Source organism: Urocitellus parryii, chromosome 2 (assembly GCF_045843805.1).
Source record: "Urocitellus parryii isolate mUroPar1 chromosome 2, mUroPar1.hap1, whole genome shotgun sequence".
In the NCBI taxonomy this organism is placed as follows: Eukaryota; Metazoa; Chordata; class Mammalia; order Rodentia; family Sciuridae; genus Urocitellus; species Urocitellus parryii.
In genome coordinates, this window is record NC_135532.1 from 219,441,290 (window position 1) to 219,456,059 (window position 14,770).

Below are 14,770 nucleotides of genomic sequence, written 5' to 3' on the forward strand. Positions count from 1 at the left end.
TAAATTTGGAAGGAAGATACCCATTTGCTCCCAGAATTAAAGAAATATCTAATATTTTATTATGCAGTATGATTTCCCATTAAGCTCTGTAAACTATCTTATTTTTTAAATTGTTTCTTCATTTAAAATTTTTAAAAATCAAGAATAGATGCCATGACATATTTGATTTTTTGAATATATGAATATAGATTTCCAAAAGGACATTTCCCCAAAGATGGTATATGAAGGGCTAAGTACATGAAGAGATAGTCAATATCATTAATCCTTAGGAAAATGCAAATCAAAACCCCAAGGAGACACCCCCCCTTCTCACCCACCAGAATGGCAACTATAATAAAAACAATAGACAATAGCAAGGGGTGACAAGATATGCATACACTTTATATTTTTAAAATTTATTTATTCCAATTTGTTATCCATGGCAGCAGAAAGCATTTCAACTCATAGTACACATATAGAACACAATTTTTCATTTCTCTGGTTATACACAAAATAGAATCATACCATTCATGTCTTCATACATGTATGTAGTGTAATGATGTCCATCTCATCCCACCATCTTTTCTACCCCCATGCCCTTTCCCCTCCACTCCCTTCCCTTTGCCCTATCCAAAGTTCCTCCATTCCTCCCATGTTCTCCCCACCCCACCTCCATTAGGGATCAGCATCAGAGAAAACATTTGGCCTTTAGTGTTTAGGGATTGGCTTACTTCACTTAGCATGATATTCTCCTATTCCAACCATTTACCAGCAAATGCCATGATTTTATTCTCTTTTAATACTGAGTACTATTCCATTGTGAATAGTTTCTTATCCATTCATCTATTGAAGAGTATCCAGCTATTGTGAATTGTGCTGCTGTAAATATTGATGTGTTTGTGTCTCTGTAGAATGTTGTTTTTGAGTCCTTTGGGTATAAACCGAGGAGTGGAATAGCTGGGTCAAATGGTGGTGCCATTCCAAGTTTTCCAAGAAATCTCCATACTGCTTTCCAGATTGGTTGCACCAATATGCAGTCCCAACAGCATGTATAAGTGTGCCTTTTCCCCCACATCCTTGCCAATACTTACTGTTTGTATTCTTAATAGCTGCCATTCTGACTGGAGTGAGATGAAATCTTAAGAGTAGTTTTGATTTGAATTTCTTTAATTGCTAGAGATATTGAATATTTTTTCATATATTTGTTGATTGATTATATATCATCTTCTGAGAAGTGTCCAGTTCCTTAGTCCATTTATTGATTGGGCTATTTGAATTTTTGGTGTTAAGTTCTTTGAGTTATTTGTATACTCTAAAGATTAGTGCTCTATCTGATGTGCGTGTGGTAAAAATTTGCTCCCATTCTGTAGGCTGTCTTCATCTCTCTTATTCTTTTGCTGAGAGGAAGCTTTTCAGTTTGAATTCATCCCATATATTGATTCTTGATTTTATTTCTTGCACTATAGGAGTCTTGTAAAGGAAGTCAGGGCCTAATCCAACATGATAAAGATTTGGGCCTACTTTTTCTTCTATTAGGCAAAGGGTCTCTGGTTTAATTCTTAGATCCTTTATCCACTTTGAGTTGAATTTGGTTCATGGTGAGAAATAGAGGTTTAATTTCATTTTGCTGCATATGGATTTCCAGTTCTTCCAGCAACATTTGTTAAAGAGGCTATCTTTTCTCCAATATGTGGTCTTGCACCGTTGTCTAATATAAGATAACTGTATTTATGTGGGTTTGTCTCTGATTGGTCTACAGGTCTATTTTGGTGCCAATAACATGCCATTTTTGTTACTGTTGTTCTGTAGTAGTTTAAGGTCTGGGATAGTGATGCCACCCTTTTCACTCTTCTTGCTAAGGATTGCTTTAGCTATTCTGGGTCTCTTATTTTTCCAGATGAATTTCATGACTGGTTTTTCTATTTCCATGAGGAATGTCATTGGGATTTTGATTGGAATTGCATTAAATCTGTATAGGGATTTTTGTAGGATGATAATTTTTTAAATTGTTTTAGTTGTTGATGAGCCTTTATTTTATTCATTTATTTATATGTGGTACTGAGAATCAAACCCAGTGCTTCACACATGTGAGGCAAGTACTATATCACTGAGCCACAATCCCAGACCAGTGTGGTCATTTTGACAATATTAATTCTGCCTATCCAAGAACAAGGGAGATCTTTCTATCTTCTTTAATTTCTTTTAGCATTCTGTAGTTTTCATTGTAGAGATCCTTCACCTCTTTTGTTAAGTTGATTCCCAAGTATTTAATTTTTTTTTTGAGGCTACTGTAAATGGGGTTGTTTTCCTAGTTTCTCTTTCAAAGGATCTGTCACTGATGTTCAGAAATGCCTTTGATTTATGGGTGTTGATTTTATATCCTGCCTCTTGGCTGAATTCATTTATTAGTTCTAGAAGTATTCTGGTGGAATTTTTTTGGATCTCTAGGTGTAGAATCCTGTTGTTGACAGAGTGATAGTTTGAGTTCTTCTTTTCCTATCCATAAACTTTAATTTCTTCATCTGTCTAATTCTTCTGGCTAGAGTTTCAAGAACAATGTTAAATAGAAGTGGTGAAAGAGGGCATCCCTGTCTTGTTCCAGTTTTTGGAGGGAATGCTTTCAGTTTTTCTCCATTTAGAATGATGTTGGACTGGGGCTTAGCATAGATAGCTTTTACAAATTGAGACATGTTCCTATTTTCCCTAGTTTTTCTAGTGTTTTGAACATGAAGGGCACTGTATTTTGATGAATGCTTTTTCTGCATCTATTAAGATGATCATATGATTCTTATCTTTAAGTGTCTATTGAAGGCATTTGTTTATTTCTGTATATTGAACCAACCTTACATCTCTGGGATGTCCCCACTTGATCTTGTGCACTATCTTTTTGATACGTTTTTATATTTGATTTGCCAGAATTTTATTGAGAATTTTTACATCTATATTCATTAGAGATATTGGTCTGAAGTTTTCTTTCTTTGATGTATATTTGTCTGGTTTTGGAATCAGGGTGATATTGGCCTAGAGAATGAGTTTGGAAGTTTTTCTATTTCATGAGATAATCTGAGGAGTACTGGTATTCTTCTTTGAAGGTCTTATAGACTCAGCCGTGTATTCATCTGGTCCTGAGCTTTTCTTGGTTGGTAGACTTCTGATGGCATCTTCTATTTCATTGGTTGAAATTGATCTGTTTGCGATATCATCCTGATTCAGTTTGGGTAAATCATATGATTCTAGATATATGATTGTTGATATCTTCGATATTTTCTATTTTATCGGAGTACAAATTTTCAAAATAATTTCTAAAATCTTCTGTATTTCTGTAGTGTTTGTCATGATATTTTCTTTTTTTCATCACAGATTTTAGTAATTTGAGTTTTCTCTCTCTCTTTGTTATCATTGCTAAGGGTTTACCAATTTAAAAACCAAGTTTTTAATTTGTCAATTTTTTCAATTGTTTTTGTTGTTATTGTTTCAATTTCATTGATTTCAGCTCTGATTTTAATTATTTTCAGTCTTCTTCTGCTTTTGGTGTTGATTTGTTCTTCTTTTTCTAGGTCTTTGAGATGTAGTGTTAGGTCATTTATTTACTGACTTTTTGTTCTTTCAAGGAATGAACTCCATGCAATGAACTTTCCTCTTAGTACTGCCTTCATAGTGTCCCAGAGATTTCGATATGTTGTATCAGTGTTCTCATTTACCTCTAAGAATTTTTTAATCTCCTCTTTGATGTCTTTTCAACCAGTTGTTCATTCAATAGCATATTAGTTTTCAGGTGTTGGAGTTATCTTCTATTTTTTATTTTATCATTGGGTTTCTAATTTCATTCCTTTATGATCTGATAGAATGCAGGGTAGTATCTCTGTTTTTTATTTGCTAAGAGTTTCTTTGTGATATAATATAGGATCTATTTTAGAAAAGGATCCATGTGCTGCTGAGAAGAAACTGTATTCACTCATTGATTGATGAAATATTCTATATATGTCTGTTAAGTCTAAGTTATCAATTGTATTTTTGAGTTCTGTAGTTTCTTTGTTTAGCTTTTGTTTGAAAGATCTATCCAGTGTTGAAAGAAGTATGTTAGAGTTACCCAGTATTATTGTGTTGTGGTCTACTTGACTATTGAACTTGAGGAGTTTGAATGTAGATGCTACATTCTTTGGGGTATATATATTTGTCCCGACCGGCAGGACACATCAACGTGGGCAGTGAACCTAGATGGGGAGGAATGAAGGGACAAGAGACACGAAAGGTGACAGCAAGACAGGAGTTCTGATCAAACTGCAAACTTTAATTGTTCACACAGGGGTATTTATGTGCTGGGGATGGGGAAGCTCTCTTATCAGCAGTTGCTGGATGTCTTCACAAGGTGAGATAACGCAGGATGTTTCAGGGAGACAGATGGCCGCAGGATGTCTCAGGGAGATAGATGGCTGCAGGGTGTCTCCCAGGCAGATGTCTCCCACGGAGCTGTTTCTTGTAACTGTCAGGCTATTCTTTGAAGGAGAACTTCCTTCTAGTCCCTGGCATATATGTATAATTACTATATCTTGTTGATGATGTATGGCTTCCTTAAGCAGTATGAAATGTCCTTCTATATCACTTTTGATTAAATTTGGCTTAAAGTCTGCTTTGTTTGATATGAGGATGGAAACCCCTGCTTGTTTCTGCAGTCCATGTGAGTGGTATGCTTTTCCCCAACCTTTTACCTTCAGGTCTGTGGGTGTCTTTTCCTATGAGATGACTCTCTTGAAGGCCACATATTGTTAGGTTGGTCTTTTTTTTTTTTAAATCCAATCTGCCAGTCTATGTCTTTTGATTGGTGAGTTTAGGCCATTAACATTCAGGGTTATTATTGAGATATGATTTGTATTCCTAGTAATTTTTGTTTATTTTTGGTACTTGATTTGGTTTATCCTTTGATTGGTTTTTCCTTTAGTGTAATACCTCTCTTTGCTGATTTTCTTTGTTTTTTATTTTCTCCTTATGGAATATTTTACTGAGGATATTATGTGGTACAAACTTAATTGTAAATTCTTTTAACTTTGTTTATTTCTTCATTCAATCTAAAGCTTAATTTTGTGGGATATAAGATTCTTGGTTGGCATCCATTTTCTTTCAGAGCTTGGTATATGTTGTTCCAGGATGTTCTGATTTTCAGGGTCTGGGTTGAGAATCTGAAGAGATCCTAATTTTCGACCCCCCCCCCCGCCCGTCGCCACCAAATATGTAATCTGAGTCCTTTCTCTTGTGGCTTTTGAAATTCTCTCCTTGTTCTTTTGCTAGGCATTTTTATTATAATGTGCCTCGGTGTAGATCTGTTGTGATTTTTACACTTGGTGTCCTGTAAGCCTTTTGTATTTGATTTTCCAATTCATCTTCATGTTTGGAAAATATTCTGATATTATTTCACTGACTAGATTGTTCATTCCTTTGGTTTGTAACTCTATGCCTTCCTCTATCCCAATAATTCTTAAATTTGGTCTTTTTGTGTTATCCCCAAGTTCTTGAATATTCTGCTCATGGTTTCTTATCATCTTCACTTTGTGGTCAACTTTATTTTCATGATTATATATTTTGTCTTCATTTTCTGAGACTCTGTCTTCCAAATGGTCCACTCTGTTGGTGATTGGTTTCTATTGAGGATTCTGTTTGGGATTTTTTTCAGAACCAGTATCTCCTTATTGAAGTAATCTTTTGCTTCCTGTATTTGCTTATTTAGCTCTACATGGAAATGATGTTTTGCTGCCTGTATTTGCTCTCTTATATCATCCTTTATTCATTCACAGAACGTTTTAATTCTCTACATCCTGAATTCCTCTTCTGTCATTTCTTCTGCTGTGCTGGCCATGGATTCTAATGATGTCATATTTGGTTTGTTTAGGGCCCATTCATCCCTTGTTTTTTCCATGTTGTTCATGTGTCTTCCCTTCTAGCGCTGTGGATCCAAGGTATTACACTTTTTACCCTGTAGGCTTATAGTGTCCTTGCAGGGTTCTAAACTTCTCCTCTTTAAGGGGAAGATGAATAATAACAGATCCCAATACAAATAATATACAGCCTTAAACCAAATGGTTCCTCCCAAATCGTTCCTATTAAGATGTTTATGTTTTTGCCACAAGATACAGAAATGATGAGTTCAATATTATCTAGAACATAAACAGTAGGTTTGCAAAAGGGTCTACAGTTTCTGATGGTGGACAAAGAGAACTGGGGATGGGGTGTAGGATGAGATGTTAAGTAAGTAGGAGGTGAGGCTAAGAGTAATTAGATTTTAGGAAGTATGGAAGAGGAATATAAAGAAGTTGGCTAGTAGCAGGAGAAAAGAGAGAAAGTGATTTTGGGGAGAGACGTAAGTGGGAAGATAATAGAGAGTACAAAAGACAAACAAACAAATATTAAGAAAAATTAAATATGTAAAAAATTGCATATAAAAGAATATACAACACCACTGTAATATTCTATTCAGACATCCCAGTCCTCAGTAGCCTATTTCATGAAAAGTACTTGGTTTCCCAAATGGTGTGGGGGGGTGGGGATGGGAGAAAAGAGAGAGAAAAGAAAAAATTAAGAGGGGCTGGGGATGTGGCTCAAGCGGTAGCGCGCTCTCCTGGCATGCGTGCGGCCCGGGTTCAATCCTCAGCACCACATACAAACAATGATGTTGTGTCCGCGGAGAACTAACAAATATTAAAAAAAAAAAAAAAGAAAGAAAAATCTTGAAGGAAGAAACAAGGATAGTTTTTGTTGATCAGTATCTTTCCTGCTTCTCTTCTCATCCAGTAGGTGGGGTTGTCTCATTTGCTGGTGTCTCCGCCCTCAGGATGGTGAAGGTTATTTGGGTGGGAGGGTTGGTCTTGGGGGCAGAGCTCGTGGAGGTAAAGTATAGCACTTGCTGGTCCCCAATGGAAACCTCACCCCAAGGATCTCCTTTGGGGCCTGTTCGTGTGATGTGGTGCCTATTCTTATTTCCGTACATTGCCTGTAGACCTCACAATTCCTGGTCTCCAGTTGAATCTCTAAACTTTATCCCACTCACACCCTCCCTTTCTACCTCCCAATCAGGACCCTCTCTGGAGGTCTAGTGGGCTTCCCAATCAGGAACCTCTCTGGGGGCTGTGCATCTGTAGCCAAGAGCTGTTTTGATTGGGCAGTTCAGGGCCAGGCTTTTGAGCTACAGACCAGGGGGTTAGCCACAAGCACTGTGCCAGGTTAATGACTGCTGGGGAAAAGGGAAAGCTGGGGACTATAGGTACCTTGATTTTGCTTCTAGGCCCCAGTCAGAGTCCCAGCCTGGGAGTTGACCCAACTAAAGTTGGTGACAAAGGGTGTCCCAAGATGGAGGCGGCTACTTTCAGAGATGGGGTGTCAGGTTGGGTAAGGACGGGTAGTGGAGTTGGGTGGTGTATTCAGAGATGCAGATCTGCAGCAATAAGAGTTGTGGCTAGCGGCTGTTTCCAGACCCTGTCCTGGGTCCCCAGGTGCAGGCTACCACATGGAGGGGATGATGGCAGTGGTTACAGTGTCCCAAGATGGAGGCAACTGGGGGAACCCCACATTGGTAAATGGGGATCCACAGGGAGTGGTGGCTGGTAGTCTTGCGTGAGGGAAGCAGCTGGGAGGTCCTACCTACTCATGGGCAGTGGCTGTGGGGCCTGTGTGGGCAGCGGCTGAGGGTTCTATGCTGACGCTGAGGCCTGGGGATCTGGGTAGGCGCGGTGGCCAGGATTCCTGCAGGGGAACAGCTGTCAGGGTTCCTCTAATAACTTGCCAAGAAATGGTATTCCCACTGCTTGAATCCCAGGTCATAGAGCGACACAGAATGCAGCCTCCCTCTAGCCCACCATCTTGGATCTTTTATAGGTACACTTAAAACAGGTGAATTATAACTCAATAAAGATGTTAACAAAAAACAAGGTGTTGGGTATGATGTCATGTATGAATTCTCTTGTATGTGTATGAAATTTGAAAATGGAAGTCAAAAGAATCTATACATCACGGCCATCTAGACAAACATGTGCTTCCTTCCTTAACCCACTAGCGTGCCAACCTTTTCTTAGTAGATTTCCTTTAGCGATGAATGGTCCTTCATACCTGAAATGACCCTCCCTTTTGGGTCAGGATGTCTTCTTCTTTTTAATACATTGGAAAGCCCACTTGAGTATTCATTTAGAATTTTTAAACAGTTTTATACTTGATTCAACTCTCAGCAGTTAGTTGTCATCCACAGTGACTGTAGGTTTCTGAACGTGGTAATGGGGACAGGGTTGCCAAAGCACAGAGCCTGTTTGGTGACCTTCCTCCTCGCACCTTTTCTGGGTAATCGCACGCGGACTCCAGCGGGGCCTGCCTTATTCCTTTGGCCCAGCCGCTCTGTCGCGCCTCTGGGGTCCCCATCTCCTTCTTGGCAAATGTCGGGATCTGTCAGTGCAGGAGCCGTTCTGGAAGCCCACCCCATGGGCGCGCTCCCGGTGGCGACCTCGAGGACGGCAGAACCGCCTCCTCGCCACCCTTCTGGGCCCCAGCGGAGGACTGTGGGAGGGGAAGCCGGGTCCAAGTCCAGCTTCTGGTCGGTCGCCCGAGGCGGGACGGGGGTGCGGCCCGGGAAGGGGTCTGGCGGAGTGACGAGGGCGTGCAGTCCTGTGGGTTTTGCTTTCCCTTCTTCTAAACCTTGATTTCGTAGCTGGTCACAGGACACTTGGAAACACGCCGTTTTCCTGCCGCCCTGTGGCCAGGCCAGGCCAGTCCTGGGTTGTAAGGTTCGGGCACAAGACAGGGCAGCTTCTGGACGACAGGCGGCACGTGGCCCTCGCCCCACTCCCTTCCTCCTTCCCGATCTGCTGCCTGGAGGTCAGATGTGCTGTCCTAAGCCGTGGAGACAAGCCACACCATAGAAAAGGTGGCACAGTGAGCTGGAAGTCGCTGGGTCTCCAGGGACTGTAGAACCATCTGGCCCTGGCATCTATTTTTAGTGCTATTTCCTTGATGATTATTCAATTGATTCTATCGGCTGTCACTTTACTCAGGTGTGTTATGGTTTAGATATGTAGAGTCCCCCAAAGCTCATGTGTAAGACAAGCAAGTTCAGAGGTGAGAGGATGGGATTTTGAGAACCTTAACCCCATCAGTGACTTGCCCCCCTGAGAGGCATTAACTGAGTGGTAACTGCAAGCAGGTGGGTGGCTGGAAGCAGTGGGTCAGGGGACATGCCTTTGGGTTGTCCTTGTAGAGTGGAGCTCTTTCCTCTGCCACACCCTTCTGTCCTGAGTGCCTCTGGCACAGGAGTCGGCCAACTGTGGACTGAGACTTCTGAAACCATGACCTCCCACATAAACTTTTCTTCCTCTAATTGTTCTTATCTGGTCTTTTGGGCACAGCAGAAAAAAGCTGACCAAAGCAGGTAGTCTATCTTTTCTAGAGTTACTATGCATCTTATTGAGGTTTATAAATTTATTAACAGAGAAGGCACATATTATAAAATAATTTTAAAATCAAACTTCTGTTGTTCCTAGTATCAGATATTTGTTTTTATCTCTTTGTTTTGTTCTATTTAAAGATCTGCCAATTGGAGGGGTCTTTTCAAAGTACCAACTCATGGACTTACATATAAATTTTCAAGTGTTTTTGCCTATATATCTGTTAATTCTTTTAATCATTAATACTTCCTTTTTTATTTTGGTCTTGTTTTTCTATTTAATTTGAATGTCTAATTCATTAGTTTTCATTTTCTCTGGTGCAATAAAAACATTCAAGGCTATGAATTTTCCTCTGATTTCACCACTGGCTATATTACAAAGCTTCTGCTATAAGTATACTCATTTTCATTAAATTTATCCTTTTTGAAAAATGTAGTAAAATGTATGAGTAGTCATATTAAACTTGACTTTTCTTTTGGAAGAAATTTCTAATTTTATAATACTATAGTAGAGTATACAGCTTGGGCAATTCCTATTTATTAAATTTTATTGAGATTTTGTCAAAAGAATATATAATTGATTTTTACAAGATTTCCACAAATTTAAAAATACATATTTGCTAAAAGAGATAAAGGAATATGGTGTGAAGATATATGCATAAACTTGTCTCTCTTCTATGTATGGATTTTGAATTTGGCTTTTGAATTTGGCTTAATACATATTGATGTTGAAAACTGTTTTAAAACAAAAATGACTATATTTTGGGTTTTTGCTTTTTTCTACCATCCTTCCACAGCTGTCTGAGAACATCCTTCTTTTGGTGTATTATGCACCAGTGTGTCTGGGTTGTTGGCCCAGTCTCTCCAGGTGACCCATCAGTGATTTCTCATTTGCAGAAAATGAGAAAAACTGGTCCTATTCCCTCAAGACCCAGCAGTTGTATCTAGTCTTCAAAGGTCTAGTCCTTGACCTAGATGAGAGGCAGTGACTCCTGAGAAAGGAAGTAACCACTTCCCATCTAATGGGGTCTTTGCTGAGCAAACCCTACCTCTAGTGATTTTTCCCTCTGGAGTTTTCTTCACTAGGCCTCCCTGTGTTGAGCTTCAGCCTCAGCTGAATGTTTGCAAAGGGAACAAACAGGCACCAGCATAGACCACAGGTGACCACATATCAAGCAGGTACTCTCCAGAATCAGACAACATCTTGCAGACAGGCACACATTGTGTCTTTGTACTTTTCTAAGTACTTATAATCTCTGCAGTATGGTGTTTAAATGTTTATGTGCAGGGTTTCAGAGGGAATCCCTGGGTTTAAGTATGCAAAACCCACAAAGTCAGAATGAGGGCACAGACATTGACAGAAAAGTATAATAGTGCATCAGAGATCCTTGCCGAGTTTCAATTTCTGTTTGCCTTTTCCCTCCTTTCTCAAAAGGATGATACACTCCAATAACCTGCATTTTGGGTGAGTGTAATAATCAGCTTTGATTCTATAAATTAGGTGCTCTTATGTTTCTTAGTGAAAGTCACATTCTCCGAACATCCTAGCTGGTCCCATAGTCTCAAATATAAATAGCTTTTCAGAGTGGAGAAGATACCGACCCAGGAGACCTACTCTCACCTCCGTCTCTTAGACCCACGAGCAGGATTTCCCGCAACCACAGTGGTTGTTTGACAGGCCCAGGACCACAGAACACGTGTATTCAAAAGTCCTTACCTTCACAGAGTGTTTTCCCTGGTAAATATTTTGCTTTGTGTCCTCAACAGTAGTGGTGCCTGTCCAGGAACGAGGCCACACCAGTGCTATAGCAAGGGTACTACAGTTCTCTCTCACTGGCCATGAAGTCAGGCTGGTTTGGGGAAAATAGCGGCCAGAAATCAACTGAGCCACGTGGCTCAGGCACTTCCTCGCTTCTCCTTCACAGCTACAGAGTGGGAAAAAACAAGCCCTCTTAGGGGGCTGTGAGACTGAGAAACATTTCTGTACTGATATTCTGCTCTGTGCCAAGGAGTCTGCACCAGAATGTGATTTAGCTTGGACTTTGTGGTCGCTAGTCACGCACCTCAGTCCTAACTGGCTTCAGCTGCAAATGACTTCATTTTTGTTTGATTCAGCTGATAAAATGGAGGCAATCAGAACCACAAGCAAGGGAAGCAGCGTCCCTGGCTCCTCTCACAGGTGTGGTGACACAGCTAGTAACTGTCACACACATGTAGGGGCAAACACGCTGAAAGGCCCAGGAAAGCCCAAGCACAGGGTGGAGGGGAGGCGGGTGCCAGTGCAGGAGACGTGTGTGGACAGGCACCTGGCAGAGTCACCTCCTCCTGGGCTACAAACCCCCTACCTATAAAACGGGGGTGGCAACACTTCCCTCTCTGCAGGGCGCTGCCATAACTAAGATGACAGACACACAGCGCCTGGGACAGGGCTGACCCAGAAGAACCACGCCTCACGCAAGTGCTCCTCAGTTAGCCCCAAATCCACAACTTGAAGCCACCAGTTGAGCTCCCTTGGAGCAGAGCAACACTGTCAGTCGTCCTGGGCAAGAGGCTTTGGCCTCATTGAGAGGGGCACTCCTGTAAGCTTAGGGGGCATCGGGGACTGTCACTAGACGGCAGCACAACCCATGAGCACACACCCAGCAGTGCCAGCTGCAGCGCTCCAGAAACGCAGGCTGCAAGGGCAAATTATGATTCGCATTACAATTTATTCTGGGTGCTAGATTGGCAGTTCTTTGGGAAATCCATGACTGACTCTTTAACCACCTTAACAGTGAGCAGCAGTGACAAGAGCCAGTGCCTTCCAGCTGGCCACAATTCCACTGGGAAGGGCAGGGCCAGCGGGGCCGAGGCAGTCAAGGGCAACCTACTGCAGCCCAGGAATTGCCATCAGCAAGTGGGGTAATTCCTGCCCCCACTTATTAAAGGGCAATTCAGTCTAGGACAGGAGAATTCTGGTGGGGGCCAAAATGGACTGGAAGGTTCCATGGCCCCAGGGCTCCAGGATGGGAGAGTTCAGGACCCCTTTCGGGTGGCGCCAGGCTTTGGTTTCCTTTCACTTTCTCTCCTGGGTGAGGCTCTGCCTTTGCTCTGAACTCAATGTGGCTGAGAATTGGCACCAGGCTCTGTGGAGTCATCTCAGAGCCGAACGAGTGCCAAGATGTGTCCCTGCCTCCACGGGCGCTTCCAGGAGCGTGCTTTAGACTCACTGTCCAGTCTTCCCTTCATCTTCCCTCCTTTCCTCCTCCCGGGTTTAACTGAGGCTCTGACAACTCTGAGCCCTGGACAGAGGCACCCTAACTCCAGGGAGCAGCTGCTGCCCATGACAGCCGACACCTGCGCTGTTCTGCAAGCTCTGATGGAGACGTGAGGGCCAGAGTGCGGGGAACGGCAGCTGGGGTGCTCACTTGGCTGCCTGAATGGAACCCTCAAGGTAGCTGGGCGGTGGGCAGGCGGCTCTTCAGGTGATGACTTTCCTTACAGCACTCATCATGATTGTCTCAGTTTACTGAAGAATTATACAGCAAGGTGCACCCCAAGCCTCTTCTTAAAATTGTCTTTTAGCTTTTTTATTAAAGATGATTTATTCCTTAGAAATATGGCAGAAAGTAAAGGCTCTTTATTTCCAGCTATTCAGTTTAAACGTATCATCAAGGACAGATAATCTTTAGTTCATGTGCATATAAAAGATTTACAGAGCAGAAATGTGTTCTTTGGGAACCTACTTTCAGTAACTCGGCTAAATCCCGCCAGTTTCACTGTAAAGTCCTAGGGCAGGGTGGGGCCTCGGCCAGGCCAGGCTGCCACTCCTTCTACGCTGGACCTCACATCTCTATTGTAGCTGACATAACAGAATTCAGGTGTTGGCTGTCGTGGGCAGGGCCTGGCTTTGCGCCAAACACATAGGGGACAGTGGGAGTACAGCCCCCCCATGCCTTCAGGAGGGCCCACCAAGGAAGGCCCCAGTTGCACAGCGGCATGGCTTATTTCTGAGGTCTTGCTAATTGTGGGCCAACAAACAATGGCAGGGTTTGAAGGAAGAAATTTATTGCAACAGACTCGCCAAAAACAGTGAACCATAATTCAAGGCTGAGGCAAAAACTGGCTGCATGTCAAAACACTTGGCTGAAAGCACAGGGCCCTCGGGTGGGTTAGGGCAGGCCAAGTTCATCAGCTCAAGGGTGTCCTCCTGGCACTACCCATGGTGGGGCCTCCACTACCCTGGGTATGGTCTCTTGCCACTCAGAACCTGCCCTGTAACAAGAGCAGCTCACCTGCATTCACCTCCCACAGCCTTGCATCTTGTTCCGGGAATGTGGCAGCAGGGGATTCGTGCCAGTCCTGGACCCCAGCCCCAACCAGTGCTACCAGGTCCTCCCAATCCTGAGAGCAAGAATGATTTTCCCAGATCCCTAAAGCTTTTGGAGTTTATGGAGAAATGTTACAAAGAACTACAGACTCAGGTGGGACATCCTCCTGGGAGGGGTCCACAAACTCATAAGCAACGAGCATGCTAGTGGCTGTTCTGGATGTCACCTGGCTGCTGACCCTTTACTGCCAGAAGCCCTTCGCTATGTCTGTCCACTAGCAAGTTAGGGGTTCCCTCTGTGCGCGTGACCTCACCTTCCAGCAGAGCCCAAACTGCAGGCACAGTGCTTTACTGAAACTGAAAGGAACAGGAGCAGGGTATTCTCCTGGAGCGTCTTCCATGAGGTGAGCCTGGGCGTCCAGAGGGTCTGTGAACAGCCCAGGAAACCTGGGAGAAGGGGGGCACTCGAGGAGCCAGATTCGTTTCCAAGGCAGATCACAAGACACGTGTGCTGCCAGCGTGGCTCTGGCCCAAGTCAGGGGAGGAGCTGGCCTACCACCTGGCCACTCCACCTTCCCGCCTCTGGCTACGTCCGGCAGAGTTTCAGCGGGAAGTTCTCTGTGATGAGGTGGTCAGCGTGAAGCAGCACCACGATGTTCACCTCGAACTCTGTGGAGAGAAAGGAAGGGACTCGGCTCAGGAACAGGTAGTGGGCAAAGCAATGCCAACCTCAAAGGTGCAGCTCCACAGAGGGGGCCCGGCGCCACCTGCATAGTCTCCCCTGCAGCGTCACCCTGCCTTCCAGCCACCCAGGCCCTCGGGGCGCACCTCTGCCTTGTCTGGGAACAGGGCTCCTGAGCTTCGTCACCTCTTTGTCCTCCTGTTCCAAACAGAACACCCTCGAATTCTCTTGATTTTTGCTTTATTTTCACCTTTCCTGCAATTCTTAAGGGAATTATCAAACTCTGAGTTGCCTACAGCTGGCTGGTGCCCCTCTAGTCCCCAAGTGATAAGCTTCAGGAAGAATGACCGTTTGTTATTCCTCTGGACGTTGCTAAACTTGCCTG

General features: G+C 43.1%; 1 protein-coding gene across 2 annotated transcripts in view; it reads right to left on the reverse strand.

Annotated features, from left to right (window-relative positions):
* Positions 1 to 12,991: 12,991 nt before the first annotated feature.
* Vps26c (VPS26 endosomal protein sorting factor C) overlaps positions 12,992 to 14,770 on the reverse strand; it is a 40,424-nt gene continuing 38,645 nt past the window's right edge. For both annotated transcript variants that reach the window (XM_026399397.2, XM_026399396.2), the window contains one exon: positions 12,992 to 14,372. In XM_026399397.2, coding sequence (XP_026255182.1) covers positions 14,290 to 14,372 — 83 coding nt within the window. In that variant the 3' untranslated portion in view covers positions 12,992 to 14,289. The remainder of the gene's footprint in view (positions 14,373 to 14,770) is intronic.